Source organism: Mycteria americana, chromosome 16 (genome assembly GCF_035582795.1).
Source record: "Mycteria americana isolate JAX WOST 10 ecotype Jacksonville Zoo and Gardens chromosome 16, USCA_MyAme_1.0, whole genome shotgun sequence".
Lineage (NCBI taxonomy): Eukaryota > Metazoa > Chordata > Aves > Ciconiiformes > Ciconiidae > Mycteria > Mycteria americana.
The window spans coordinates 13062820-13087232 of record NC_134380.1 but is presented as its reverse complement, the minus strand read 5'-3'; the positions used below and the strand labels follow the sequence as shown (position 1 = coordinate 13087232).

The 24413-nt window shown below is 65.6% G+C and overlaps 2 protein-coding genes across 3 annotated transcripts in view; one reads left to right on the top strand and one right to left on the bottom strand.

The window, feature by feature from the left end:
* The window catches only part of RPL38 (ribosomal protein L38), a 250828-nt gene that overhangs the window by 71431 nt on the left and 154984 nt on the right, over window positions 1-24413 (bottom strand). The window lies entirely within an intron of this gene.
* SDK2 (sidekick cell adhesion molecule 2) overlaps window positions 1-24413 on the top strand; it is a 52978-nt gene that overhangs the window by 4454 nt on the left and 24111 nt on the right. For both annotated transcript variants that reach the window (XM_075518756.1, XM_075518757.1), the window contains exon 2: window positions 17730-17889. In XM_075518756.1, coding sequence (XP_075374871.1) covers window positions 17730-17889 — 160 coding nt within the window. The remainder of the gene's footprint in view (window positions 1-17729; window positions 17890-24413) is intronic.

Below are 24413 nucleotides of genomic sequence, written 5' to 3'. Positions count from 1 at the left end.
CGTTACCTCCCCGAGCTTGTTAGCTAAGTCGCATGTCTCTGGGTGAAAAATGGTCAGTGCCAGGCCAGTAATAAATATGCTGCTGTCAGTGGTGATGTGATCGTGCTAACGAAGGGCGATCTGAGCCCCCGTGGTCGTGCCGGGGCTGCTGCGCGGGCACAGGGTGGTGCAGAGGGGCCGGTGGCCGCGGTGCTCTGCTGGTGCCGCACAGCTTCTGCGCGTGGCACCGGGCCTCGGCTTTCCAAAGCACCCGTGGGGATCCAGCACCCTTGTGGGGCCGGGCCGTGTCAGGGTGGTGGGTGCTGGGGGCAGAGGGATGTCCCAGGAGCTCCCGGGGGAAGGGAGATGTCCCCCTGCTGCGCAGGGCAGCGTTGCACGGGTGCTGGAGAGGGCCCGGGTGACTCGGAGCGGCTGGAGGTGCGGTGGCAATGCCGGGGACCTCCCCTATCCCCGGGGCTGCTGCTCTGTTTTGGGGTTCCCACCCTCTGCATGCCCAGAGCCGTCCCCGGGGGTCGGTCTGGGCTCGGGGTGCTGCTGTGCTCGGTTCCTGCTGTGCTTCGCCCCGCCAGGCAGGCGGGAATGTGCTGGTAGGGGCTCCCTGCCTTGCTGGCGCCGTGCCGGGCCCGCCTGGCATCCCTCACAGCCCCGGCACGCCGGCAACGCCGCCTGCGTGGGCACTGCCCTGAGCACCCCCTTTGTGGGGCTGGGGACCGGCTGTCAGGGTGCATCCCCCCCCCGCTCCCAGCGATGCTTTGGGGGTGCATCCCCCCCCCGCTCCCAGCGATGCTTTGGGGGTGCGTCCCCCCCTGCTCCCAGCAATGCTTTAGGGGGACATCCCCCCCCCCCTCGCTCTCAGCGATGCTTTGGGGGTGCGTCCCCCCCCTCGCTCTCAGCGATGCTTTGGGGGTGCGTCCCCCCCCTCGCTCTCAGCGATGCTTTGGGGGTGCGTCCCCCCTCGCTCCCAGCGATGCTTTGGGGGTGTGTCCCCCCCCTTGCTCCCAGCGATGCTTTGGGGGTGTGTCCCCCCCCTTGCTCCCAGCGATGCTTTGGGGGTGCGTCCCCCCCCCTTGCTCCCAGCGATGCTTTGGGGGTGCGTCCCCCCCCCTTGCTCCCAGCGATGCTTTGGGGGTGCATCCCCCCCTGCTCCCAGCGATGCTTTGGGGGGACATCCCCCCCCCCCTCCCAGCGATGCTTTGGGGGGACATCCCGCACCTCGCTCCCAGTGATGCTTTGGGGGTGCGTCCCCCCTTGCTCCCAGTGATGCTTTAGGGGGACATCCCCCCCCCCCTGCTCCCAGCGATGCTTTGGGGGTGCATCCCCCCCCCCTTGCTCCCAGCAATGCTTTGGGGGGACATCCCCCACTTCGCTCCCAGGGATGCTTTGGGGGTGCGTCCCCCCCTCGCTCCCAGCGATGCTTTGGGGGGACATCCCGCACCTCGCTCCCAGCGATGCTTTGGGGGTGCATCCCCCCCTGCTCCCAGCGATGCTTTGGGGGGACATCCCGCACCTCGCTCCCAGCGATGCTTCGCCTTCCTCCCTTTCTCCCCTGCCTGCCGCCCACCACCTGCCTGCGCCCGGGGAAGGCAGCGGCCCCCTCGGCGGCCCCCTCCCCTCGCCCCCAGCCCCGCGGGGTGCAGGAATGCTGCGCCTGGAAAGCCGTGCCGGGCTCGGGTTGCCTGGGAACTGGGAAACCTGATCCCTGGGAACGGGGCCGAGGGCAGGGGACATTCCCGGCCTGCAGCTGGTCCCCGGCCCCCTTTGTCTCCCCGCTCTGATGGGGCAGCTGCGCCCCCGCCCTCGGCCCCCCAGGAACGGAGACTTGGGGTGCGGGGGGCTCTCGGCCTCGTGCAGGACCGTCCCTGGGGATGCTGTGACTGGCAGCTGCCGGCTGCTCTGGGTTGTCACCTCCCCGCGTGGATCGGTGTCACCTCCTGGCCAGCAGCCACCGTGGGCTGGAGAAGGCCCTGGGCGCTGGGACCAGCTGCTGCTGCGTGCCAGCAGCCGGGCATCCCGGCCGGCAGCGGGGATGGCGCGGTGGCAATTCCAGGAATGCCGGGGGCCCCCCCCCCCCGTGCCGAAACAACCCTCCCTCCACGCCCTGCCAGCAGTCGTCGTCCCCATCATCCCCCTCGGAGCATGGCAGCTCTGGGCTGGCTGTCCCGAGCGTGCTGGGAGCCCCCCCTCTGTCCCTGGGCAGCGGGGGGGGAAACTGAGGCACCAGGCAGAGGTGGCAGTGGGTACAGTGGGAAGGGGACCGGGATGCGGTGCCGGCTGGTGTCCCGCTGCCCTCTGTACATAGGCACACGAGTAGCTCCGTGGGCTCTCATCCATCACTGCCTGCCCACGTGGAGGTGCCGAGGCCCCTGGTGTAGGGAAACCTTGATGAGTTTGACCATTAGCAGAAAGAAACGGCTGAGCTAATTTTAGCCGTGATAGCTAATTGCTTTTTGCACTGCTGGGTGAGACGACAACCTGCGAGTCCTGGTCTGTAACCTTAAGCCCTGCAGCAGCGACGCCCGGGTCCTGCCGGGGTGAGGAGCGGGACGTGGATTCCTTGGTGGGAGCGCTGGTCCCTGGAGGGGTTTCTCCAGGACACTTGGGTCCATGTGCAAAGCCAGCATGGGTTGGGGTGCCTGGCAGGGTCCTGCTGCACCATGGCAGGACACGCGTGGCATGGGGGGAGACTCTGGCCGTCCCCTGAGGCCAGCAGGTCACCCTGGCCAGCGGGAGACCCGGGCTGTGGGGCGCAGCCCCCGGCACTCAGCAGCGTGGCTGTGTTGATGGCTCACAAGAAGCTGACGAAGGGAAATGCTATTTTTAGAGCCCCGTCGTTGATCAGGGCGCGTGTGCCCGCTCCTGGGTGTGTGACTGGCCCGAGCCAGAGGGCGTTTCCCCGGGGCGAGAGCGGGGCCGGGGACCGGTTTGCTCCCCTGTCCCGTATCTGCGGGGTTGGGGTGCGTTTGCCGGGATGGTTGGAGGAGCCTGTCCCCCTCTGTCCCCATCCCGCAGGGCCGTCCCCCCAGCACATCCCAGTTCGCTGGCTGTGAGCCGCAGCTGGGTGAGGAAACCGGGCCGAATCTGGGGCAGGGGCTGGGCATTAACTGGGGTTTTATGGGGTCATTTATGTTCCTTATTCATCGCCCTCCTTCTGGGATTCTGCGTCTCCCTGGCGGGGAGCAATGGAGCGCTGGGCCGTGGAGGTGGCTGTCCCCGGCGCTCAGCCTGAGCCCGGGGGTCTCGTCATGGTGGGGTGCTCGGTGCTTCCCCTTCCTCCTCTTCCTCCTGGCTTGGGTTTGGACCACGGGGTCGGACTGAGAGCTTGGGAGAAGGCGAGGGGGAGCGGGTCCTGCGTGGGTCTGGCATCCCCGTCGCTGGGTGGTTCACGAAGGTCCGGCTGGGAACGGTGCTGGGGCAGGAGCTGGGTGCGGATATGCCGCTGGTGCCCGGCCCGGCGCGGCTGGGCTGGACGGGTGGATGGATGGACGGACGGACGGATGGATGGAGGGGGCTGGGGTGCGGCGGACACAATAGCTCCGGTTTCAGCAACCCGCCTCCTGAATGCCTGAAAAACAGCTGATGGCCGTGAAGGGGGATGAAGTGGGATTAGCTGCTGTTTCCAAGGGGAGCGCATCCTGCCGAGCCGGACAATGCGCCTGCCGTGCCCCCGCTTCACGCCTCGGCGCGCCGGCCCTGGCGGAGAGGGGCTCGGCGCTGGCTGCCGGCGGCCGGGGCGGTGCCTCCTGCCCCGGCCGTCCCTGGGGGACCTTTGGGTCTGCCGAGTCCCCGGTGCTCCAGCGCTGGGTGTAGTTCCCAGGGGTGCTCGCGGGGGGTTGCGAGACCCTGGGGCAGGGTGGGGGCTTCAGCCTGCCCTGCAGCAACCCCGAGGGGCCGTGGCTCGGCTTCTCGCCCCGCGGCAGCACCGAGCGGGTCCCGGGAGACCTCGCACGGCCCACGTGGGGTGGCAGGCGCTCGGGGCTGTCCCACCCCAGCAAGCAGCAATGTTGGGTGCTCAGCCTGAAGCCCCCCAGCTGAAATGGAGAAGCGAATCTCGTGGTGCGAGGTGCTTCGCAGGGTGGGAGGCTGCTGCCCCTCTGCCCCCCCCCGCCCCCCCGCCCCGGGGCTGGCCTGCAGCGGGTGCTGGAGATGGGGTGCGGAGGGGACCGGCGGCGCGTCTCGGGGCGGGAGCTGCGTGCGGCCCCAGCTGCAGCGCTGCCGGGGCGAGCGCGGCGCCACGCTCGGTGGAGTGAATTGATGTTTATTTTGATAATGAGTTCTCAATGCATTCGCAAACTAATAAAATCAACTCATTAGGGTGGTATGTTTAATTCAGAGCTCTGCCTTTGGGAGAGCCCTCCCTGCCGGCTGAGCACCGGGAACCGCTGAGCACCCGGCCTCTGCCTGCACGCACAGGGTGCGAGGGGAGGAAGGTGATGGGTGCCTTTGTCTCCCCGTTTTCTCCATTTTGCTCGCTTGCTCGGTGGAGAGAAGGGCTGGGAGGGCAGTGGCGGGGAGCAGAGCTGTGCGGCGGAGGGTGGAAACAAGGCGGGTGCAGCGAGCAGGGGCAGTGAGCTGCCGGAGCCCTTCACCTGGGGCGGTGGTGGAGTCTCGCTCGCTTGGCTTCTCCCCATAAGCTTCACGTCAGGTTGGGCAGCGGCGCTGGCTTTGCCACTGGAATCGCTGGCCCGGCGTCGCGGCGTTGGCTGGAAAAGCCCCTCTGGCCGGGAGAGCCACAAGTGTGTAAATAAGTGCAATGACCGGAGTTCGCTTCTCTGCCCTGGAAATTCGGGGCCGTCGTGGATGGCGGGGGGGGATTGCCAGGCTGCGAGTTATTCCCGTCCCCCATCTGCAAACAGGGGCGTCTGGGAAGGAAAAGCTTTGGAAAAGGCTCGTTCCAAGGAAAACTCGTGTTCGCTGTCATGCTACAGCTATTTATGTTTCAAGTGAGCAATGCGATGACTAATTAATACTTTGGAAAAAGGATGTCTGGGCAACACCCCAGTAAATCGGCGAGTGCCCGGTGCCCGCTGGCTCGGGGCCGTGCCGCGGGGAGGGGGACCGTGGCCACCAGTGCCTTCGTCCTGCTCGGCACGGGGGGGGGCGGGAACCTGGCAAAGTGTTTGCCATCCCGCGGGGCTGGAGACTTAATTGCGTCAGCACCATGGGAAAGGCTGAGTGGGGTTTTTCTTGTGGTTTCTGTCTTCTGTTTTTCTTTCCCTGCCGTATTTTTTCGGTTGGGAAATGCCGCCTTGTTGAGATTCTCGTGGTGAGCCTGGAAAGCGGCTGTCTGTCTGCGAGGGCTGCGCTGAGCGTCCCGCGTGGCTGGGGGATGCGGGGGGCGGCAGGAGCTCGGGGACGGCGGCGGCGGCGGGAGGGATGCCCCTTGCAGAAGTGACAACCCAGGTGCTGTCGGGATGGGGGGGGTGTGGTGGTGGCTTTGCTTTCCCACCCCTCCTTGGCCGCGGTGGCCGTGGGAGCCACCGCAGCCCAGGGCTGCGGTCGCCCTCCAGGAATACCCGGAGGATACACTCGACGTGCCCCACGGGGCCAAATCCAGCCCAGGGCTGTGCCGGGCTGCACCGGGCTTGCGTGCCGTCCATCGCACCCAGTGCTGGGACCAGCCTGGCGTTGGGGTCCAGGGCTGTTGGGGCCCCCGCCTTGCTTGGCAGCCGGCTGTGGAGCCCGGTCCTGCCAAACCCTCGCAGGAAAGCGCCGGTCCTGGCTGCGAAGCCTTTGGGGACGGGGCTGGGAAGGGCCCCGCACCCCTCTGGGGCTGCCGGGAAGGGGATGCGTGTTCACCCCCTCTCCTGCCCGGAGAGTGGCTGGCTGGCGGCTGTGCGGGGTCTGGAGGTGATGTCCGTCCATCCTTCCTCTCCTCACCGTTTTGGAGTCTCTCCTGGGGAAATCGGCGGCGGGATCCAGCCCTTCTAATTGCGTTGAGTCACTCTCCGGGTGTCTGTGACTCACGGCAGTGACCCAGATACGGCGGAGCTGCGTAATCGTGGGGTCGGGAGGATTTGTGGCATTGGAAGGAGTTTGCTGGGGAAGGAGTTTTGGCTGGAGCCTGGAACTTGTTAAACATCCCCGGCTGGGGACGGGGCTGTGTCCTGCTTGGGGACATGCTCGGCGGGGGGACGGGCTCGCTGCAGCCCGCAGTGATGTCCGGCTGTGCCACCCGCAGCCGGGCAGTCCCAGGGACGTGCCCCAGGACTGGGGGTCTCCTGCCCCCCCAGAAGCATCTGTGCGTGGCCCTTTTGCTGGGGGTCCCTTGCAGCTCCACGCATTTGGGATTGGGTTTGGAGCCCCGTGCTGGGGTCTGTGCCTTTGGGGCCAGGCTCCCAGGGTCCGTGCGCTCGGGGCCAGGCGTGGGGGTCCGTAGGGGCCGTGCGGTGCTTCAGAGCACAAAGCTCTGCTTGTCGGCCCCCCCGGGCTCGTGGGCTGGGAACACACAACGGTGCCGTGTGTGTGCGTCTGTTCAGGGTTTCCCGTGAGGGGAAATGTTATTTTTTCCAGCCGGCACGGCCGGGCAGGCAGAGGGGCTGGGTGTGCGAGGGCAGGCAGGGACGGGCAGGCACACAGCCCCGCTCTGTTCCCAGCTGCGGCCTCGCCGCGGGGCTGAATGAGACGCTGTTCCCCGGCCAGGGCTGACGTCTCCCCTTGGCTCGGGGAGCATCTCAAGCCTTACCTGGCCCGTGTCGGCACCGGGGCGCACCCAGGCTGGGTCCCTGGTGCCGCAGGGGCTGGGCTCCGAGGGCTGCCCCGGCGCTGCAGTCCTTGGGCAGAAGCGGGGTGCCGGGAAGGGATGATGCTGGCACGGCCCCGGCTCTGCCGCAATGGGCAGAGGGGGATCGGTCTGCAGGTTTGGGACCCCCCGATGGCCGGGGACACATGCTGGGGGTTGTTCGGTGTTTGGGGAAGGGATTGCCAGGATGAGACCGTAAAGGGAGGGGGCTTCATCTCCAGCATCAGTGTTGGGAGAAGGGAGGTCCTGGGCAGGCACCGTGGTGCTGCCGGGCTCGATGTCCCTCTTGCAAACGCCCCTTGTCCTGGGGGAGCCGGGCTCGCCCCTCCCCACGTGCCCCATCCTTGGGGGGTTCGGCAGGGCACGGCGAGGCCGCTGGCTCAGCCGATGGCCCGCTGAGCCCTCCGAGAGCCCGACTGCGGAAGAGGAGCTTGTTATGGAGCCATCCTGCTCTTAATTAACAAATTAAAATCCTAGTTAACAATCCAGCCCCAGGGCTGTTGGAAGCTGGGAGAAGCTGGAGCGTTTGTTATGGAAACAGCAGTTAATTAACAAATAAATAAATAAGTATGGGCTTGGAGACAGATGCAGGAGGAGGAAGGGGAGATGGCAGCGCGGTCGGGGTGTCCTGCCGGCCTGGCGGGAGGCAGCACGGGAGGAGGGCGTCCGTCCATCCGTCTGTCCGTCCTGGGGGATGCCGTGGTCCCGGCGGGCAGCGCCAACCCCGCTCGGAGCCGCTGGGTGCGAGGGGCTGGATCCTGCCTCGTGCTGGCTGTGCCACGGCAGATCCCGCCACGTACCATGCCGGGGCCACCTTGGCTGAGTTTGGGGCTCCTGGTCTCTGCCTGGGCTTTGCCGAGCGCCGCTGGCCATGGAGATCGCACCCGCTGCCTCTTCCCCCGCCTCGAGGCCGGGAAGCGCTGCGGCAGAGCTCCGGCGGAGATGGATGAAGTGTGACACCGGCAAAACTGCTGTGCAGTTCGCAGGTGACACCGGTGCCGTGCTGGAGACCGTGCAAGGAGGCGGGGGACGTTGCTCGCTGGGCCGCTCCGTGCATCCTTGGAGGCAGGGATTGCTGCGGTCCCCATCGACGTCTCCTTTGCCCCAGGCTGGGTCCGTGCCGGGAGATTTGGGCAGCTCCCCTGGTCTGGGTGCAGCTGGGCAGGGGGGTGCTGAGGCCACGGTCCCCCCCGGCCGTGCCCTGCAGCGGTCAGCTTGCATTAACTGCAGGGCTGTCACCGAGAGCCCCGAGCCGGTGCCTGCTGCCGGCGGGGATTATCGCCGCGGGTGGGTGCTGACGGGGCCGTGCGGGGGCTCGGGGTCACCGTGCTGCTCCCCGAGGCGCCGCGGGTGCCGCTGCCCGGGGCGGTGCGGTGTCACCCTGCCCCTCTCGGTGCCGGTGCCGAGGGCAGGGGCGGCCGTGGGGACCGGTGAGGGGATGCGACTCTGCTGCCAGCCCACGCCGGGGCCCTGCAGGATTTTTGCATGGGGCGAGGAGGTAGCGCAGCTCACGTCCCTCCCGCAGCTTCACCTTTCCAAAGGCTTAAGGGAAAAAAAAAATCAGTTTAAAAGCCGGCTCTGCAAATCCTGCCGGTGTCACACGGGCAGGAGCCGTGCTCCGCTGAGCAGCTCCTCCAGGTCTACGTCTCTCTCAGCCTCCCACCTAATCCAGTTAACACACCTCTGCAATCGGCTTACGGCATGTAAGAAACCCCAAATCTCCTCCGAGGGAGGCACAGGGGAGCGGGGCAACGGCGCCGGAGCTGTGTGCTCTGCTGGGTCCAGCCCAGCTCCTTGCTGGGGTGGCAGCGCTGGATCCGGCTCCCCTCCTTTGCCGGACCCCTCTTGCCGTGCGGGTGACGTGCATGCACGCTTGCCGGGGGGGCCACCCCATTTCCCAAGGGCTCCCCCACCTCTGAGAAGACCTTTTCCTCTGCGAGGAAATTGCTAAAGCAATTGCAGAAACACGCGGAGAGTTGGATGGAGATGAAAAGGTGCCTGGCTCCATCCGCGTCTCTCCGGGTGGGCAGGAGCCGTGGCCCGAGCCCAACGGGCAGCGTGCCCTTGGCCGCCAGCCCCCCTGCTGCCCGTGCCCCTTCGCCGTGGCAGAGCAGCAGATCCTCGTGCTGCGAGCAGTCTGACGGGCTCAGCGTGAGGCATCGGAGCAAAGACGGATGTGTTTCGGCAGCAAGGTCATTGCAGGGTGCGTGCCGGCAGCAGATGGCTGGAGGGTACCGGGTGCCCGTGCAGCCCGGGAGCCTCTTGACTGCACCATCCTGCTCCGGCTCTTCACCCGAGGGCTGCACCGGTGCCCGGTCACGGGCAGGACGGGCACGGTGCCTGGCACAGCTCTGGGGTTTGCTGCAGGAGGGATGCAGCCGCTGTGAGATGCTCCCACGTCCTCGGAACACGGGCGGTGCAGCCCTGCTCCGACCTGCCGATGGCTCGGAGCTGCGGCCTCCCTTACGTGCGACAAAGATGGGTTCATTCCTCTGATCTCGGTGTGATTGGGGCCGAGCAAGAAAGGCTCTCCAGGCTGTTCTGCCTCGGTTAAAAACCCTCTTGGCTCTGCTCGGCAATCTTTTTATGAGAAGCAGCTCCTTTTCGGCGTGGCTCCCCGCTGCAGCCCCCATCGTCTCCCCGCTGCTCGGGGCTTGGACTGTGGTGCTGCGGGAGGGACCGAGCTGAAGCCCCCCCAAGCCTGTCTCAGACCATCAGGGAGGCAGGGCTGCCTCTGCCAAGCAGGAAAATCACAGCCGGCGCGGGATTTTCCAAGCGGCAAAGGAGAGGGCTGTAATTAGCAGCCCCAGCCTGGAGAAGCAGCAGCTGTAGGGCACCGTTTTTGGGTCCTCCTCTGTCCCAGCTCACATTTGCTGCCTGGGAGCCCCGTGGGACTGGAGAACTGCTGCAGCCCGGGTGGGGCTGGAGGGGAGGACCGGGCTTGGGGTACCGCTGCAGCCCAGCCGGTCTCCCAGGAATGGATCGGAGCTGCGGCCGGGACGGCTGGTGCCGTGCGTGGGGCAGGAGCCGCCCTGGGGTGGCATCGCCCGGGACGTGCGTGTGGGTTCTTGTCATCGTGGGCTTGCACCCGCCCTTGAGAAAGAAAGGGCGTGCGGTGGGAAAGCGCCGTGCGGATGGGGAGAAGGGAAAGCTGGTGGGACAGGGATGGGGGACTGTGCTGCGGGGACCAGAGGGACGATGCTCTCCAGCGTGCCGCGGCGAGTGAAGCGCCGTGAGCTTGCAGGTCCAAGAGCATGGCTCTCGGCTGACCCCCTGAGAAGCTGCGCCGTGGCCCGGCTGCCTTTCCACGCCCCCAGCCGCGGCGGGAGGATTTCCCACGATTGCTCTCACAGCCTCGTGCCGCTGGCGAGCACCGAACCCCTTGGCTTGGGCTGTGCCCTCTAAATAATGCAGGAAGGCAAGTGCCATCCGCGGGGGCTGCGGATAAACGCGGTAAATAGCTGAGAAATGGAGCGTGTCTTTTGGGAGCCACCTCCGCGCGCAGCATGCCGGGCCCCTCTCCCTCCCTCTCGGCCGAGGCGGTGCTGCCGGGCCGGCACAGGTACGGGCGCGGGCGGGGAGGAGGAGACGGAGCAGAGCTGCCGAGTACACCGGAGCATTGGAAATTGCATTTCACGGCCGGGCGGACTGGGATACCAACCCCGGCACCGTGCGCGGGATGCTCAGAGAGGAGATATGATTTGATTAAGAAGGCCGCTATTAATTTATGGCAAGTACGCTCGTGATAGCAGAGAGGTTGCTTTTAATTAATAGCCAGAAGGAGAGTTTTAAACCTCTTGGTCTCAGTGGGGGGGAGAAGGGGAGGGAAGGGAAAAGCAGGGAAGGAGGGCAAGAAAGTAAGTTGCGAGAATTAATGGACACGTCTGCAATTATAAGTCTTTTTCTTAGTAAAAAGAAAAAAAAACTACATTAAAAGAACACCATGGGTGGGGGTGCATGGGGTGGCCTGGCTGATCCGTGGGGCTGAGATGGGCAGGATTGTGCCCGGTGCCTTTGGTGCTGCTCCGTGTGCCGGTGGGGACCGAGGCCACCCCGTGGCCACCAGCCCAGGCTGGGGGGAGCAAGGGGCGGCTGGGCTGTCCCCCGTGGCTGACCCTGTGCGCCCAGGCCAGCCCTTCCCACCGGGGTCAGGACCGAGGGCCGACGCTGGGATGGATATTGGCTTTGGCGGGCGATGGGCTGGGGAGGATGGATCCGTCCTGCCCCGCTGCTGGCCCCGTGCGAGCCCCAGGGAGGCTGCAGCTGTGGCCGGGGCTGGAGCCCCCCCGGCTGCCCCCTTCCCCACGGCACCGGGGGAGCTGGGGACGCCTGCGTCCGCGGGGCCACCCGCGTCCCCGGGGCCACCCGGTCCTGGTACAAGTGGGAAGGGGAGTCCCTCAACCCCCACCCGGGTCCCTGCTCTGCGACTCGTAGCCGTGCTGCTTCAGGGCGTGCGGAGGGACCCCCGCCTTGGGCGCGGGGCCGGGGGTCCCAGCAGAGCGGGGCTGGTGCCGCAGGAAGGGTGCCTTCCCCCGTTGCATCCGCCGTGGCAGCGCTGCCTTTCATCCCCGGTTTGCGCGAGCCAAACGCGGTGCCGCGCTGTGCCGCGCCTCCCTCCCCGCCACGCACAGCTTGTCCCGCGGGGCCACGCCGCCGCCACGCTTTGCCGGGAGCGTTCGCGTGAGCCAGGCAGATTAGAGAGGAGCGAAGGCGCTTTGGCATGATGCCTTGGCGTGCCGCCGCAGGGCACCAAAACCCTTTGCTGGTGGGTTTTGCTGACAAACCTGCATTTGCTGGGTGGTGAGGTGAAAGCTGGGCTCTGCCAAGAGCCCCGTGCCGTGGCGGTGTCACGGCACAGCCACGCTCGGGGCTCCGATGTCCCCGCGGGCGAGCGGTGCTGCCCGGGTGCAAGATGTGAGCTGCGATCCCTGCTCCTGCCGGTGCTTCTCCATCGCTGTCCGGCTGGGTTTGACGCTTTCCCCGCCACCCCTTCCCCAAATTTGAAGCTGGCATCAAGTCACTGCGGGAGAGAGGGTGAACCGAAGGGGCCGTGTTCTGCCGGAGCACGGCATGGGCACCGGGGCACGGCTCCAGCGCTGGCCCTGCCGTGCCAGATGAGGCTGGCGTGGCCAAGCGCTGCCGGCAGAGCGGATGGGCACTGGCCAGCGAGGCCCACACGTGCAGCGAGTTTGGGGGGGCTGTGCTCCAGGGGTAGCAGCCCAGGTTGCTTTGTGCCTGCTCAGGTGCTGGGAGGGGGGCAAGCGGGGCTCGGCGAGGATGCCCACGCCATCTCGACCCCACGCTCGGCTTCGTCCTTGGCACCTCCCGGACACCTGGGTCCCCCCCCCGCCCCGGACGCCCGGGTCCCTGCTCGGCAGCACGTCGTGCTCCGTGGCTCTCCAGGTGCCGGGAGCATTCGGCATTTCAATTCTGTGTTTGCTTTTTATTAAGGGGATGAAGCCTCCTCTCAGGAATACTAATGGCTCTGGCAGCGGCGGAGAGCGCTGCTAATCCCCCGGCACCTGCCGGCCACCCGCCTCGCGTGGCCCCTGCCACCGCCCCGGGAGGGGACTGCGGTGGGGACACCGGGGGCACCAGGGGCCGTGCCGGGGTGTTGCAGCGGCTCCCGTCCCTGCGGCGAGGCCCTGCCCTCGGTGCCGGCAGGGATGCGTGCCATTTAATCAGCCCGGTGACTTTACCAACAGCCGCTGAAAAATTGATGTCTCCCGACCGCACGCTGGCGTCCGACAAGCAGAAAATGTGACTTAGCCAAGGGACGGCTCCCCGGGCGGTGGCACGGCCCCGGGGCTTCGCCTGTCCCCGGCCAGCTCCCTGGGCACGGGGCCACGCGGCCGGGGTGGCTGTGGTTTGTCCCCGGGGACGGTGTGCCTTGGCCGGGATAGGTCCCCGGGGCGATCTCTCCTTGCACCCAGCCGGGGCTGTGACCCCACCGGGGTGCTCGGGGACATTGCGGTCCCCCATGGGTGCTGTGTCTGGGGGCCATGGGGCACCCCGGCGATGTTAACCCCTTCCCTGCCATGCCGGCGCAGGCCCCCCCGCCTCCCCCCGGCCCCCAGATGTGGAGTGGTTGCTGTGGTGCCGGGGAACTGCGCCGCGAATATGTTACACAAATGAATAATAAAAACAAAGGAAAATTACCCTCTTTATTGAAACTCGTTTTATGAATAAAACAATTATTCTGGTAATTGAAAAAATGTGTCGTTAAATTAAATGCAGTGGTTCCTATTAAAATTTTAGTGGATTTCTTCTTCTCTGTTTCTTTTTCCCTCTTTTTCCTTCCCTCCCTCCCTGCCTCCGCTGGCGGCTAAAGGCTGGTAATTATAGCGGAGGGTTTCGCTTTCTCTTTATTGTTTTTTAATCTCTTCGTGCTGCGGAGCGCCAGCGATAGTCTGATGCAGAAGAGATTTAGCTTCATCTCCCTGTGCTGGGGGGGCACTGGGGGCCGCAGCGGGAGCGTGGGGCTGCGCGGTGGCAGTGCCGGCCGGCCGTGCCAGCGCTCCCGGCGGGCTGCCGTCCTGCTTCCTGGGCAGCGATGCTCTGGGAGGGATGGGAGAGCCCTGCAAAGCCCGGGGGACCGGGGAGACAGCTCTGTCCCCCCTCCCGTGGTCGAGGTGGGACAGAGGCTTCCCAGGGCTGCCCCTTTGCACCGGCCGCGTCCTGGCCAGACCAAAGAGGGGCTGGTGGGGAGGGAGGGAGGCAATCGCGTTATTTCCTCCGAGACGGGTGATGGTGCAGGGTGGCCGAGGCAATGGGCACGGCGCCGGGTACCGGTACCCGGTGTCGGTTGGGCTCCATTGGGTGCTTGGAGCCCACAGGGGCAGGCGGGCCCGATTCAGGGCATCCCACCGGCGCTGGCGGGCACCGGCTCCGTTGGGCTGCCCGGTGCATCCGGCTATTTCTCACCCTGATTCGTGTCAATTAGCAGGAACGGGTGCTGGGCTGATCAGCTTCTGATTAGCGAGCTGGGGAGGGGAGAAGCCGGGTGTCACCCCCTGTCCCCGAGGGGCAGCGGGGTGGTGACCCTGTGCTGAACGAGGGCTGAACCCAGGCACGGGGGGGTGGGCACGGTCCTCCCCTGCTGTCCCTGTGCCGGCGCTTGTGCGAGGCATCCCCAGCAAAGACGGGAGAAGGACCCGGGTGTCCCGCCAGCTGCTGGTCCTTTGCGGGCGGCTGGGGACAGGCAACAGTGGGGCAGAGCCGTGGGGACCACGTGCCCCTATTCCCACCTCGTCTCTGCTTGCCGGGCTTTGCCGAGCGCGGGGGGGGGGTTGCACCCTCCTCCCTGCCACCAGCAGCTGCCCGGCAGAGCCCTGCCCAGGCATTCCGGGATTCCTCGGGCTTAAAACTCCCCATCCCTTCCCATCAAGAGGGATTTGAAGCTGGGGAGAGGGGGGCTTAGTTCCCAGCTCGCCCATTACGCCCAGGAATTAGGATCCATTACTGCTCTTTCAGCGAGTCTGGGGCCCCCTGCCCTACATCCGCACCCCTCCCCGGCACTAATGCACCGGGCTCAGACCCAGCTCCCGGCGGCCCTTATGTAAATAAAGTGCGGGGGCAAAGATTTTGATCCCATTAGGCAGGATTAGTGCCTTGCAAGGCCCTGGCATTAAAATGGCATCGGCGGTGGAGGGAGAGAGCCGGGGTCGTCCCCATTCCTGTCCCCCTTCCCTGTTGCCAGCGCTCGGCATCCCATTTATCCCATCCATCACCACCGGCAGCTCGGCTGGAGCGGCTCAGCCCGGAGGCAGCGTCCCCAGCGGGGCTCAGCCCCGGGGTCACCGGTGCTGCGGGGACCGGTGCAGGCAGGATGGGGACAGCACGGTTTGGCGGCACCTTTCTGCACGGAGGGGACCGTGCTGGGCTGACAGAGCTGGCACGGCACGGCACGGCACCCGGCCGGTGGCCCTGGGGAGCTCAGCACTGGCCCGCGCCGCCGGCAGATGTGCAGATGTTCCCAGGGACGCCTCTTGCTGCCGCCTATGCTTGGAAAGTGATGAATTTCTGCACCGACTAATTAGTCTCTAATTAGCAAGTGGAGTGTAAACAGTCACAACAGATGGGGGAGCGGCAGAATTAGCAGTAATGACCCTTCGTTTGGGGGGGACGTGGCTGTCACGCACCGGGAAACTTCCCGCTGGGTCCAGGACCGGGGGAATCGCAGCCCCCGTCCGTGCCGGCTCTGTGGTGGGGCGGTGAGGGGGTGGGCACCCCTGCGCACCCCGGGTTTGGTGGTGCCGTGGTCTGTCCTGTTGCCGGGACAGTGGGAGAGAGGAGCTCCCCCCGGCCTGCTGGGAGCAGAGCTGAGATGCCACGTGCTGCCGGTGTGCCGGGGAGCAGAGGGAAACCGAGGCAGGGGGGGCTGCGGGAGGGGCTGGGGTGCGAGGGGCTGCAGCGCTGCTCGGCGTCAGGGCCCCCCACCCTCCTCTCCTCACTCCGAGCCGCGGCACATTATGCTGGAGGTGGGAGCCGGCGTGGGCAGCCACCGGGGAGCTGGTGGGCAGGTGAACACCGGGAACAGCCTGTCTCGTTCCTGGAGGCATCTCTGGAGGCATCGGCACTAAACCAGCCGTGTTCCCCTCCCTGGGTTCCTCCTGGCAAGGGTGGTGGCCCCTGGACCCGGGCTGGGGTCCCCGGTGGGGCGCGGGGCGCCGAGGCGGCCGCCCTTGCCGGGTACTGGCCAGCCAGGGGAATGGGGATTTCAGATGCGGCCGCCTCGGGGGAGCGCGGCCAGAGCTCGATGCCACCTTCGCCCCTTGCAAGGGACGCCCAGTGCGCGCGGGACCCCCAGCCCCGCTGTCCCCTGCCTGCGGCTGGGGTGGTTTCGGTTTTTCCAGGGGAGCAGAGGAGCTGGTGGGGAGCGGGGACAGGGGACCCGCTCGGTCCGAGGCGGCTGCCGTGACCTTCGCGGGTGGATAACGATTGCACGATCAATAGTGGAATTAGGAGCCGCCTCTCCTCCTCTGCGCCGTTTTTCACCCCTTAATGCAGAACAGATGGCTCGGGCGCTTCAAAGCACGATGAGCCTTAGCTGCTTAAAATCAAATTAGGATGTATGCAAATGTGCGCGGGCCCCGGGGAAGGTGCGCCAGGAGCACCCTGCCTCCCAAACACCTCCCAAACACTGGGTGCTGGGCTCAGTGCGGGGGTGCACCGAACACGCTGGGTCTCGGTCCCGCTGTGCTGCCGGAGCGCTCAGCCAGGCCCCAGCAGCACAGCCCTGCGGTCCCGCGGTGTCCGGCGCGGCCCGTGCATGCGTGACCACTGCCGGTGCCTGGGGATCAGCCCCTTTTGCCGTGGGTCCTCGCTGCAGTGATGCATCGGCTGCATCTAGCCCGGCTGGACCCCCGGTCTGGTCCCTGGCCCATTTACTGGTTTCGTGCAGGAGGTGTTTGGCTCGGAGCTGGTGTCTGGCTGTGCCACGGCCCCAGCCGGGGGCTGCGGTAATCCCACAAGTCTCCGGCCCGATGTGGGCGAAGCCCCGGCATTGCAGGTCAAGCTCCTGCCGTGCCACGGTGGGGACGCGTGTGCACACACGTGCAGAGGTGGCACACGCCGTGCACGGGCACGGATCCTGTGCCTGGACGTTCCCGCGAGCCTGGCTCGGTCAGCCCCAGTGGCACGTGTGTCCCTCACGCCTTGGGCATCCCGAAAGCCGCAGCTCGGCCGCCACAGGGCTGCCACAAGCTCTCCGGACTGGGCAACCACGCGGCCACGGGCCGGGCTCGCAGCCAGCTGCCCTTGGTGCCAAATCCCACGGTCGGGGCACCGAGCCGACACGGTGCCCGCGGGCACCCCTCTGCCCTCGCGGCGTCTGGGGCTTGCCGGGGAGCTGGGCTGCTGCAGGCTTCGGCCCCGGTGCCCCACGCCAGCTTGGCGAGGTGCCCCGATGCCCGGATCCAGCCGGACCTGGGGCAGGGACACTGGGACGAGGGCTGCCCGCGCCAGCCAGCGCTGCTGAAGGTCGGAGAGGAGGATTAAATTAAGGAGCCGCGAGCTGCTCCTTCCCTGCCTAACGACTTGCTTGGCATTTAGTGCCACCGTGCCCACCCCGGGGACAGGCAGGACAAGGCAAGCCGGGTGTAAATCAGATGGGCATTTCCATGTGGGTGCAGCAGGCAGGCACCCAGGGTGTGCTGGAGCCGGGCCCCGCCAGCGAGGAGAGGAGAGGAGAGGAGAGGAGAGGAGAGGAGAGGAGAGGAGAGGAGAGGAGAGGAGAGGAGAGGAGAGGAGAGGAGAGGAGAGGGACCCCCGGTGCAGGTCTGGCGGTGTCTGGGTGCCTCTGAGCTCCTGCAAACTCGTGGCACTGGTCGGGCACTGGAGCAGGCTGAGCCCACGGGCACCAGCACTGCTTTGGTGCCGGCTCACGGTGCGGAGAGCCGTGGCAGGAATTCAGCTCGCGCACACAAGAAAGAAAAGCCCTACCCCAAAGAAAAAACCCAAAGCCGTGATTGAAAGCGCACTTGAAAGCTGCTGGGGAATATGAATGTGTCTTTGAAGTAAAAGGGCTTCCATTTGTTAAGCAGAAAATGGAGCTGTGTGTTTCGATTTATGGTTTTACTTAGCAAATAAAACAGGAGAGGAGTAAGTGTTTATGTCTCGCTCCGCTCCCAGCCCCTCCGCCCCCTTCACCCCCCGAGTTAAAAGCTCGGTGATTCTGAAACGCTGCGAAGGCAGCCGGGAATAAAGCAAAGCAAGCAGCTCAGATAAACCCTAGATGGGCTAAGCTGTTGTCGATAGGCTTGTGAAATGGCTCAGGGGGGGAAAAATGGCCAGTGGAGGGGTCTGGGGGCCGTGGCTAGGACGGGGACGGGCAGGTGGCCGCCGGCATCCCCATGCCCAGTGCTGCTGAGCGATGGTCCTGCCCATGATGAAGTGGTCCCGATGCTGTGGGGCTGGCAGGCTATGGGGTTCACGGGGCCAGTGTGGGGCAGCTCATGGTTCTCACTCCCTCTCCCTTCTCTCTCCGCAGACGATGTCTCCCCGTACTTTAAGACGGAGCCGGTGCGGAGCCAGGTCCACCTGGAGGGGAACCGCCTGGTCCTGACGTGCATGGCGGAGGGCAGCTGGCCCCTCGAGTTCAAGTGGCTGCACAACAGCCAGGAGCTGACCAAGTTCTCCCTGGAGTACCGGTGAGTCCCCGCCACCGTGTTGGCCGCCGAGCGTCCGGGACCAACCCTGCCCGGCACGCCGGTCCCTGCCGGCAGCCGCCGCGGCGCGGCAGGCATTGCTGGTCCCCCTGCGAGGGGATGCCATCCCGGGGAGGCGGGCGGCGCGGAGGCAGCAGTTAGCGTGCCGGGAGCTGCCGCCTCTGTTTGGAGAGCAAACGGTGGATTTAAGCAGGTCAACGCTGGGGAGGAGGCATTTGCACAGAGTGGGATTAACACCGGGCCGCAGATCACGGCCGGCTCGTGGCTCCCCGAGAATGGCCCGACCCGGGGAAGGAGCAAGAAAGGGCAGCGTGAGAGAATGCCCGGGTTCGGGCATCCAGCCCCGTGCGCCCGTTAATCTTGCCACGGAGCAGCCGGCCCCACGTCACTGCCCGCTTGGAGCTCGCCTTTAAAGCAAGCTGGGCACCTCTCGCCGTCTCTTCTGTCTGTGTGTGTCATCCTCTCTGTTTTAATCAATAATTCAGCCCGAGACAAGCCGTTCCCCGTTTAAAGGCATTGAATCCAAGGGCTTCGTGTTGCTGTAGCAACGCGGGGCTGCTCCGGGGTGCCAGGAACGCAGGCAACGTGGCTGGGTGACGTCCCGTCCCCCCCCCCCCGGCACCGTGTGCCGTGCTGGGTCCCCTCCCCAGCGCGGTGCCATGCTGGGTGCTGGAGCAGTGGCCACCCTTGGGGACCCTGGGGGCTGTGCCCCACTAAGCCGCGGTGGCTGCGGCTCTGCGATGCCCCGATGCCCCGGGCTCGGTGCTGCGTGTTTGCGTCAGCGCTGGGCGCCCCGTGGGACGGGTCCCTTGTCCCTAGCCCCGGTGTCGAAGCTCAGAGACCTGTTGAGCCCTGCGATTCCCACAGCTCACGCCTGTCAGGAGTCACGCTGGCTGCAGCGGGAACAATGCAAAATGTCGACCCTTAAGTGGGATCGTGGGGACGGTGGTGACAGCAGGGCGGGGGGACGCGGAGCCCGTGCAGGGGCTCCTCCAGGGCAGCCGCACAGCGCTGGGGCAGAGCCACCCACCCCAGGCAGGAGAAAGGCGTCAGGAGCCCGACCCTGGGCTCTGCCCCATCCTCGGAGTGGGTCGGGGTGCCTGGGGGGCACCTCCAAACCCAGAACGGGGACTCCTGGCTTCCTTTCCTGGCTCTGCTCCTGGGTTTGCTCTGTGCCTCAGTTTACCCTTCTGTAGCAAAGGGGCCAGCGCTCGTGTCTCCGCTCGGGGATGCCTGGCAGCTCTGGAGCCCTGCGTCCCTGCGTCCCTGCGCCAAGGTGACTCCCTTTCCCCGGAGCCCCGGGCCCCGGCTCCAGAATCCAGCCAGAAAGGATTAAAGAAGGAAGTGAGAAAATAAACAAGAACGTGGGGAAAACCCAAACAAACGCAGGCGCAGCTAATGAAGCAAACGGCCTCTACGCAAATCGCTGCCTGGCTTTAACCCGCCCTCTCCGCGGCGAGGACGCAACCTGCTGGCATCGGCTGCGTTCTGCCCGGCGTGCGCCGACTGTCCCTGGGTCTCCACAGGGATTTAACGTGTTGAGGTGAGAGTTTGGACGTCTTGCCTGGAATTGAAGGCTGCCGGTGAGGAAGGCGAAGTACCAAGATTAGTTATGATGGGCAGAAATGGAATTTTAATAGAGATGTCGGTGGCACGGAGCCAGCCTGCTCAGGCAGTGGGAAGGTAGTAATTAAAAGTTAACGAGTTTAGAAACAGAGTAATCCTTGGACAGGGGAGGGCTGGTGCCGATGGCCGGGGAGGATCAGGGATGCTCCTGTCCGTGCCGGGGCCGGGAACGGCTGTGGGTGCATCGGCAGCGGGGGTGAGGGATGCGGGGTGCAGCCAGTCGCCCCCAGCTCGGGGCTGGCACGTGCTCCCCCGGCGCGTCCCCACTCCGGGGACAGGAGGGACCTTCCCCGGGGCCTGGCTGTGCCCGTGACAGGACGCGCCGTGCTCTGCAGCGGGGCCACGTGCTGCAGCGGGGCCGTGCCCAGGGAGCCGGCCGGGCTTTGTGGCATCACCTTGCGGTTCCCGGCCAGGACGGCGTGTCACCGAGCGTTTCGGCGTCCTCGCCGCTCCTCCCCAAATCCCCTCCTGCGGCAGGGCGTCCCGCCGGCACCGCCGGCTGCTATCCCCCTTGTGCGTTTTACCCGTTTTTCCGGGGCCTGTGGGCCGGGGCTCGTGTCCCCTCGGCCCCGTGCTAACCGCGAGCTGCTCTGGTTCATCCTCGTCCGTTGGTCGGCCAAGCTCGCGCCGCGTTTTAAGGGAAGGAGCCGCTCTCCCAGTTTGGCAGCGTGTTTCCATGGCGACCGCCCTTTCCTTCCCGCAGCGATTCAGCCGCCAGCTTGCCACCGGAGCGACTCGTTGGCGTGCGGCGAAGGGCAGGTGGGGAGCGGGCTCGGCAGGTGCCCGGCCCCGAGCTGGCGAGGGCCAAGGCAGTGCTGCTGCGTGCGGGTGGAGCCGAGCCCTCGGGAGCATCCCCGGGGACCGCGGGGGGATCGGGGGCCAGCTTGGCTCCATGTGCACGCGGAGCCGTCCTCCCTCAGGAGCATCCCTGGGCATCAAGCGTGATCAGGGATCGCGGGGGGATCGGGGACCGGCCTGGCTCCGTGTGTGCGTGCAGCCATCCCCCCTCGGGAGCATCCCCGGGGACTGCGCGGGATCGGGGACCGGCCTGGCTCGGTGTGTGCACATGGACCCGTCCCCCCCCCCGGCAGCGTCCCCGGGGACTGGGGGGGGATCAGGGACCAGCCTGTCTTCACCCACTTGCTGCCTCCGTTGGCTGCCGCTGGTGTGGGGTGCGTGGGGACAGCTCTCCCGTGGGACCCCAGCTGCCTCCCGCGCCCAGGGACCCCCACAGCAAAACCCCGTCCCCTCCGATGCCCGTTGTGGCCTTCGTTAAGGTGACGGCAGGGCGGGCGGCGGAGGCTTGCTGGCGTGCTCCGCTCCCGTGCCCTGGCACGCTGGCACTGTGCTCTCCAGGGCCAGCTCTGTTTTTTCCGTGCATAATCTCACCAGTGCCGGGCTCTCCTGCGAGCTCTCCGGAGCCTGACTTCTTCTCGTACGAGGAATCATAACATGCAAATCAGGCAGCTTGATGTCTTTAATGAAATCCTCGGAAGGAAAGCGCTTCTCTGGTGAATTGAAGATATTTATTTCTCATACAAGAAATTTAACATGCAGATTAGTTGGGTCTGGTAATTTATCACATGAGATTGTCCTATTAAGGGTTGCATCGAGTCCTGCTGCCTTCGGAAATTACCTTACACATAGATTACCTCTGGACAGACTCCCATCCGTAGAGATGCATCTTGTATCTACTAAATCAGCCCTCTTTCCTCTCCCCACGTCCCTCCGCAGCTGGTGTGGGAGCCCAGCAGCTACTAAAGGATCCTCCGCCTCTTCCCAAGAGCCCAGCTCCCCTTTGCCGGGAGCTCGGAACCCGGGAAAGTGTAATTACGTCTCCGACAGTTGCTGGCTTCGCCGCCGCGGTGCTCACCGCAGCGAAACAGCATTGGCACGACTCATCCTCCCGGCCCTGCCCTGGGTTTCTCGGGCAAACCGCAGCCCCAAGGCCCCGCGAGCCCCAGGGTTGGCTTCCAGCACGTGGTGTCCCTGTCCGCTCCCCTGCGTGGGGAGGGTTGGCAGGAGCTGCCCTGCGTGGGCTCACCGAGGAGGGGCAGATTCGGGGCTGTTTCGATCCCCCCTCGCTGGGTTGGGATGTTTTGGGGTCCGTGCCCCCCAGGGATGCAGGGGACATGGCATGCTGCACCCGCGGGACCCCACCAAGCCTTTACGGCCTTTGAGGGCCCCCAGCCGTTTGATACCTGTACGTTGTTCCCAAATTATGGAAAACGCAGAGCCAGGACCCTCTCAAAAACACAGACCTGGGGACAAACGGGGCAGGTCACCCCTGGCTCCCCGCTGGGACCCCAGCCTGTGACGCTGCTCGCTGGGAGCGCGTCCCTGCTCCGGCTGGACCAGCTCTTTGCCAGCCCAGGTGTGAAGCACAGCCCTCTCCCCTGGGGACCTGATTGCCATCCAATAATTTAATTAATGGAAGCTGATGAACATCAGAGGGATTAGCCAGGCTCAGTGGGAGCCCAGCGGTGAGCTCCTGGTGCCTGTGGCTCCAGCCTGGCCGGCTTCGTGTTTGGCATTGCTGCGTGGCAGCGTGGGTTGCTCCCGGCAAAGCCCCCGGGAGTGCCGGTGAGGCAGCGCCGAGCGGGTAACGGGCAGCGCGGGGTGGGCTTTGCTGGTGCTGCTGGTGCTGTGAAGCCTCCTGCCTTTCCCTGTGCTTTGTTTGGCTTTGAGGGGGACACGGGGAGGTTGGCTTGAGCAAGCGGCAGCGATGGCCGGGCGCGGGGCAGCGGTGCCCGGCAGCCACGCGGGCATCGGGGCCGGCAGGAGGCACGTGGGGGGAAGGCGATGGAGGGGGTCTCCTTGCCGGGACCTTACGTGGGCTCAGGCAGCCACGGGAAGGAGACGGGCGGAAGGCTCTCAGACCCGAAGGTGTCACCTGAGCTGGGCGGTGGCGGTGGCCGATCTCCCGGCGAGGGACGCGCTGGAGCCCTCCGGATGCTGCAACACGGATTGAGGCTTGGGCGCTCGCTCCCCTCCCTGCTCCGCAGGAAGGCGGCAGATTAATACCTGGGCATTAATTATTAAACGGCTCATTGTTCTGGCAGGGCCAGTTGAGGTGGCGATTTACAGGGCTGCCGGCGCCTGCCGAATTCCCCTGACCAAAGGAAAGCACTTCTGGCAAGCGGAGAGGCGACGGCTCCGGCCACGTGTGTCGAAACAGAGCCCTTTCCAATGAGGAGCGAACTGAGATCCAGTAATACAGCTACCAGGGGCTGATGAAATACCAGGAGGGTTATTTAAAACCAGGTTGAGCGGAAGCCCAGCGCCGCGGCCGGGTGCGGGTGGAGGTGCTGGGGCGCGTGGCTCAGATGCTGGGAGTCGTTAAACCTTTGCTAAGTGTGTTTTAATGCTCACTTGACATTTCATTATCGCACAGTAACTATTCAAATACATGTCCCCTCTAGAATTAATTAGTCGTTATACAGGATATTAATCAAAGGGGACTGTGCCAATGTGCTCATATCCAAAATCCAATCCAGCTGTTGCTGTTACTGGGCGGCATTGGAAGAACCGCACAGATTTCTGCGCTCTTCTGGCTTTCAATTTGATGGATCAAATGCTTTGGCTGATGCTTTTCCCGGCCCCTCTCCACCCCCTCAATCTAATAATAATTCGGCAGCGTCAGCCCCACGCTTCTCAGCAACCCTACAATAATAGAGCCGCCAGCATCAGCCAAGGCTGGGCCATCGCTCTGCCGGAGCGCAGGGCCCTGGCGGCACCGTGAGCGACCCTACAATAACAAGGCGGTGCGCGCAGCCCGGCGTGCCGAGCGTATCGGCGCTACCGGCGCCTCGCCGGGGTTGCACGGCGAGGGGGGTTATGGCTGATCGCGGCGTTGTGCCCCGCCTCGCCTCGCTGCGAGGGAGCTGCCGGGTGGATGGGTGGGGAGGTCGTCGTTCCCGACGTGCAGCCCATCCATCTGTCAGGTCGAGCCGGTGCCAAAGCCTTCCGCTGGCCGGCTGCTTCTGCAAACCCGCCGGTCCCCCGGCACGGAGCTTCTGGCTCCGGAGCCCCCTCCTGACCCCGGGGCCGAGCGTGGCACAGCCGCTTCCTGACCGAGCCTGGAGACCGCTGCTGTTTTTCCATCAGTGCATTTTTTTGACGCGTGGGTCGCTCCTCGCTTCCGAAGTGCTTTTCCCCACAGACAATGCCCTGTCAACCTCCTCCTTTAAAAACAAACCAAACGAGCTCCTGAAACAGCGGAGTCAGCAGCAAGGGCTGTGCCGGGAGCGCGGCCAGACCTCCGTCCCGGCTCGAGCGGTGCAAAATGCGCCTCCGGGCCGGTGGATGGGCAAAGCGACCCGGTTGGGGCAGTGCCCGCGGGCACCGGGTGGCAGGATCGGTCCCAAGCGGAGGAGCCACTTGCTTGCACGGACGAGCCGGGAGCTCCTGGCCACGGAGGAGCAGCCGTGGCCATGGCTCACGGCCACGGCTCGTGGCCGCTCCTGCTTGCTCAAACCGGGGGGGGCTGTGTGGGGTGCGGGGCTGCACGCTTCACCCCTCCTCCTGCCCGCAGCGCGTCCCGCTGCGAGGGGGTGAAATCGGTTACCCTCCCCTTACAGCCAGGCGTGATGGGGAAGGAAATCAAATCAGAGCGATCTTGGCTAAAAGCCTCCATGGAAGCGGAGCGGAGAACAAAGTCTCTGCTCGCGTTTGGTTAATGACTGCAGGCCAGGCTGCGCCTGGTAATTGATTTCCTTTCTTTGGGCTATTTTCAGCGGCTTAGGTGTGTGCAAAAGCTCAGCTCCTCAATAGCTCCTCCAGCTCCGGTGGCGCGGGGACGAGGTCCTGGTAATTGGGGCTGCAGGGGTGTCCCCATCGGGGGGGCGAAGGCTGCCCGCGCCCACGGAGGTGCCCCAGCC